The sequence below is a fragment of the Miscanthus floridulus genome, chromosome 10, assembly GCF_019320115.1.
Source record: "Miscanthus floridulus cultivar M001 chromosome 10, ASM1932011v1, whole genome shotgun sequence".
NCBI classification, from domain to species: Eukaryota; Viridiplantae; Streptophyta; class Magnoliopsida; order Poales; family Poaceae; genus Miscanthus; species Miscanthus floridulus.
In genome coordinates, this window is record NC_089589.1 from 128,184,355 (window position 1) to 128,190,080 (window position 5,726).

General features: G+C 42.2%; 1 protein-coding gene across 1 annotated transcript; it reads right to left on the bottom strand.

Annotated features, from left to right (window-relative positions):
- Positions 1-4,603: 4,603 nt before the first annotated feature.
- Positions 4,604-5,381, bottom strand: LOC136485663 (ergosterol biosynthetic protein 28-like). Its single transcript, XM_066482510.1, has 3 exons — positions 5,153-5,381; positions 4,851-5,057; positions 4,604-4,753 (listed from the first exon to the last, which is right to left on the bottom strand). Exons 1-3 carry the CDS (start codon positions 5,292-5,294, stop codon positions 4,668-4,670), a joined length of 435 nt encoding a protein of 144 aa, XP_066338607.1. The 5' UTR covers positions 5,295-5,381; the 3' UTR covers positions 4,604-4,667.
- Between the last annotated feature and the right edge of the window lie 345 nt (positions 5,382-5,726).

A 5,726-nucleotide genomic window follows, 5' to 3' on the forward strand; every position in this document is an offset into this window, starting at 1 on the left:
GGGTGTCTCCGGCGCTAAAGGCGGAGGCCACCCTACCCTCGAACTAATCAAACAAACAATCTTACCTAAGTGTGTGCAGGTACCCAAGCGCAGGCGCCCGTGGTCCGCGTGAGCGTGCCAGCATGGCCCCCGCACGGCCGGGCGAAGACTTACGGATGAGGTCTCCGACCGGACCGGCGGAGACTCGCGCAGGAAGTGGTGCGCCACTAAAGACGGAGGCCAGCGTCGGGAACCCAGGCCTCTGGGCCAAAGACCGAGGCACGGTGGGCCGACCGCTTATGGAGGCCCATTACTTGAAGACGGTGTGGCAAGATTGCCTCGCAAACGAGAGACTAGTGGCGGAATATTCCAGGAATGTACTGTAGCAGTTGTGGGGCATTGTAATAAATTATGTCAAGAAGTAGTTGAGTCCTATAAATAGAGAACACTTGTAACAGTGCAAGAGGTTGGTGAATGTATTAATGAAACCACTGCATTGCGTGTCACTCCCTTGCACACCCACTCACCGAGCCAGCCCATCCAAAGCCTCCACCCGATTACCACACTCATCGGGCGGAGGCCCCTACTAATTCGCCACTGTCTGAGACCGCCAGTCTCAACACCTCCAATGCCATGGTACCTACAATCATTCATCTATTTTTTGATGGTACCCAAACAAGTTTGGGTCCTCTCAAGTTCGGAGCAACATATTTAGGCATACCCTTAGTATGAGTAGTGGGATGTTTTGCAATTGCATCCAATGAGGTACCATTGCCATCCTTTTTAAGCACATTATTATCAACAATTGAAATAGGCTTAGAATTGTTACCTCGATCTATCTCTGCACAAAAAATATTGAGACTTAATGCCGCATAAAAATGGGGAGAGTAATTATAGAGGAATTAAAAACAAGTGGAGCTTCATGAAGAATAATTATAGCTCGAAAGTATAATTTATTCTACACTTATTTAATTTAAACTACTACTATAAACTTAACTGAGGCGCCCAAAAAGGATTTTCCGAGGCGGGTATCCCAACCGCCTCTGTGGAAAGGTCACCGTAAACAATTCTTTACTGAGGCAGTTCAAATGCCTGCCTCGGTAAATAAAATGAAAAAAGAGAAGAAGAAAAAAGCCCCTAGCCCAACCCTAACCGGGCCTGGATCTGGGCCTCGCTGTGCGCCACCGTCGCTGGATCCACCCGCGCCCGGGCCGGATCCGGCCATTCCCGTGCGCATGCGAGCATGAGGGAGAGGGAGAGGGATGCGCCAACGTCTCCTGATCCGCCCACGCCGGGGTCAGATCCAGCCTCCCCATGCCCCACCGTTGCCAGATCTGCCTGCTCCTGGTCCAGATCCGGCCTCCCTGTGCGCTGGCTGATCTCGATGGAGTGGGATGCGCCATTGCCGCCAGGTCCCCGCCCACGCTGGGGCCGGATCTGGCCTCCCTGTGCGCCACCTTCACCGAATTCGCCCGCGCTGAGGCCGATCCGGCCTCCCTGTGCACCGGCGAGCTCAATGGAGAGGGTTGTGCCACCGTCGCCGGAGATCGAGAAGAGAGGGAGGTGCATGCGCCTTGGCTGCGTCGACTGTGGGGGAGAGGGAGAGGAGAGGGTGGAGCCGCCGCTGGGGCTGCCATGGGGGAGAGGTAGAGGTGAGGGAGAGGAAGGGGCGAGTGAGGGAGAGGAACGGGGCGTCGGGTGCGATGTTCTGCTGTTGGCGGGAGGAACTGAGAGAGAAAGAGAGCAAGTAAGAAGAAAACCCTAAGTTGCAATATATATATAGGGAGAGGCTATTCAGTAGCCGGCTACAAAATAAGTTATTCTGTAGCCACCTCTATTTACTATAATTTTATATACTAATTTACCATAATGTCAATACATATTTACAATAGTTGGGTTACTATAACACATGGGGATATTTACCATAACATTATATTAAACCACTTAATTTATCATAATGTCAATATATATTTACGATAGTTGGGTTACTATAACACATGGGGATATTTACCATAACATTATATTAAACCACTTAGTAAGAAGTTACTATAATCTCGTAAATTAACATAGTAATTATCATAACTCAAAGTGGCTACAGAATAAGTTATTTTGTAGCCAGCTACAGGATAGTAGTTCTATATATATATATATATATATATATATATAGAACTACTATCCTGTAGCTGGCTACATAATAACTTATTCTGTAGATATATATATATATATATATATATATATATATATATATATATATATATATATATATATATATATATATATATATATAGAACTACTATCCTGTAGCTGGCTACAAAATAACTTATTATGTAGCCACTTTGAGTTACGATAATTACTATGTTAATTTACTAAGTGGTTTATTATAACGTTACGGTAAATATCTCCATGTGTTATAGTAACCCAACTATCGTAAATATGTATTAACATTATCGTAAATTAGTGTATAAAATTATGGTAAATGGAGGTGGCTACAGAATAACTTATTTTGTAGCCGGCTACTGAATAGCCTCTCCCTATATATATATATATATATATATATATATATATATATATATATATATATATATATAAAACTGCAGCTCACCATAGAATAACTTATTCTATAGCCAACTTGATTTACGATAATATTTGTACCAATTTACGATAACATAAATATGCATTTACGATACTCGTGTTACTACAACTCATGATGATATTTACGATAATGTTATAGTAAATCACTTAGAAAGGAGTTACTGTAATCTCGTAAATTAGCATGGTAATTATCGTAACTCAAAGTGATCACAGAATAAGTTATTCTATGTCCAGCTACAGAACAGTGTGTGTGTATATATATATATATATATATATATATATATATATAATCCCGGTAAGGGTAGTATGGGCCGCGGTTTTCATGGGCTTGCTAGTCCTCAGCTTATTAACCGAGGCATGCCTTATAAGAGGTCCGCCTCCAAAAATGGGGATATTTTTGGAGGCGGGTCTCTTATAAGGCCTGCCTCCATTAATAGATTTTAGGAGACGGTTATTTTTTAACCGCCTTCGTAAATCGATTTTACGAGGCGGTTGAATGTGACCGCCTCGATTAATGTGAAGCCTTGTGTCACGAGTTCGATTCTTGGAAGAACATGTATAAATAAATGGGGTTATATTTTCTTGACAATGTTAAAAAAGTTACCACGTCTATGTTTTCTTGGTCACTTTGACTGATTTTCTTGGTCGTTTTCATGGTTTTCTTGAAGGTTTTTGGCTTGCCTCAAGGATCACTAGTACACAATTGATTTTCGCTGATGGTTGCTATTTTTTTACTAGTGGTTCATAATGTATAGTCACCAATAGAAATGAAACTATGGGCCTAGGCCACGAACCGCTAGTGTAAATTTATTTTTACTGGCCGCTTTATTTCTTAACACTACCACTAGTAAAAATACACGATTTATACTGGCGGTAGCCTTAAGAAAAGAACCAGTAAAAAACATTTATACTGGCGGTTTTCATAACCTAGCGTCAATACAAATTATTTGAAATTAATTTTTTTGAGTTTTTGAAATGATCTCAGATGGAGAAATGGTTTGAACGAAAGTTATAGGATTCGATAAGATCTACAACTTTGTAGTTGACAACTTTTCATTTACAATCATTTGGGGTGAAAAAATCATGTTTTAAGGTTAATGATTTTAAAATTCCTATTTTTTTATTTCCCAAATAACCTCTGACTAGAAAACAATCAAAAGCAAAGTTGTAGATCTCGACAAGATCTACAACTTTGCTTTTGAAACTTTTTTCACTTGAATTGGTGTAATTCTTTAAATCTCCATTTCAAAATCTGTCGGAGTGAATACTAAGGGAATATTTGTAATATTTAGTCACAAGTGACTTTGTGGTGCAGTGGTAAGGGGTGTAATGCGCGAGACTTGAGGCCGAACTGTGTGTGGCTGCCTTGTGCAAGCCTCCTTGAATAAATTTGTTTTTGCTATTTTTGAGCTCGATTTGCAATGTTAGAAAAATCATTTATACTGGCAGTTTTCTTAACAAAATAGCAAGTATAAACCATTTATTGTGGCGATTTTCTTAGAAAACCGCCAGTGTCAATATTTGTAGAGGTGGTTATCTAGATGACGCCTGTGAAGTTCGCTATTTTTACTAGCGTTTCAACACTGGCGGTTGGTAAAAACGCCAGTGAAAATAGGTTTAGAAACGCCAATATAAATGTTTTCTGTACTAGTGGATATTTTGTTTTCTTGTGGTGATGATACATTCATATTATAGATCTAATTAAAAGATGTTTTGTTAGAGGCGGCACGTTGCAGAAACCATTTCTTGAGGCGGTTGTAAATGGAGCCGCTTCTATTAAAAAAAGAGGTATCCCCACAAATCATATCCCTAGTAATGTTTTTGGCGTAGTGATGATACCTATATATTATAGATCTAATAAGACGATATTATACTTTCTTTCTGTTACCTTTTATATGAGGTAATATGTGCTAGTTAACATCTAGATCAATGGTCCACTATTAATTTGGTGTACCATAGCAAAGTACAAGGACGACAAAAAAAATATTACAGAGTTTTCCATGTTGCATCCATGCACTGATGTATAGTTGAAGTCAACTGTGGCCACATTGGGTACAGGAGATGCCCATTATTCATAGGAAAATAACCGGGCAGGGTCAGGGCTGCTTGGAAGTTGCCCCACGCAGACTGGGGCCATGGCCATCCGAGTTCCACTGAAGTAGCATCCAGACCATGGATGTCCCTGCAATGAAATATGTATGTAAAATCAGGTTAAATATCAGTTCCACTCAAGGATTTCGATGTCGAGACCCTGTGATCTGATACATGTGTTGTACTACCTGCGATGAAGGTGAACGGGACGAGACTAGCTACACTGATGGCGTGGTACACCACGCACTCGACGCTCAGGTAGCCGATGGCGTAGACGAAGGACAGGAAGGTGGCTAGGTACAGTGGCTTGCTGTGGAGGTTGAAGGCGCACAGGAAGCAGAGCGTGCACGACAGCAGCGTCCACACCGCAACCGTGCGCCCATGTACGCTGCTCACTGAAAAGCCCATCTCATAGTGTACGGTTTACAAGTTGAAAGAAGCAGCGAGCATCAGGAGTTGAGGACATAGTCTGAAGGTCACCAGAACGCACCCTGTATCTCGGAGAAGGTGGCCGAGCAGAGCGACGAGGAGCCGAAGAAGCACGACCAGGTGAAGGCAGAGCGGAAGGTGCCGACAGCCATGAGCCACCACCCCAGTGCCGGCATGCCGCGCTTCTTCAAGGGGCCGGCCATGGCGGCTTGGGTGCACGGGGCAACGAAAGGAGAGGGTGCGTGTGGGTCTTCACGCTCGCTGCGAGCCAGCCAGCCAGGTTACAAGTACTTACAACACGCCAGCGTTGTGTTGCTATGTTTATGCCTCGCTCCATTTATAGGGTAGTGCAAAAGAGTTCAAAGTCTGGAGAGGTTTGTAGCTTTTTGGCTAATTAATTAGCCTACTCCCAGTCCACGTCAATTTCTTTAAAGCTGCAACATCATATATGAATATGAGAAGAGTTTTATTACAGTACTCTGGTAACCTCATACGATGTAAGATTTCAAATATCCCAAGCCTTGACTTTCCTACTATTTACAAAATAAACAGTGAAATAATTAGGTAAAGAAATGGCCAAATCAATAAATAAAAGGGACAATTATATTACTGCCCTTAGTTTTCAACTCTAACCG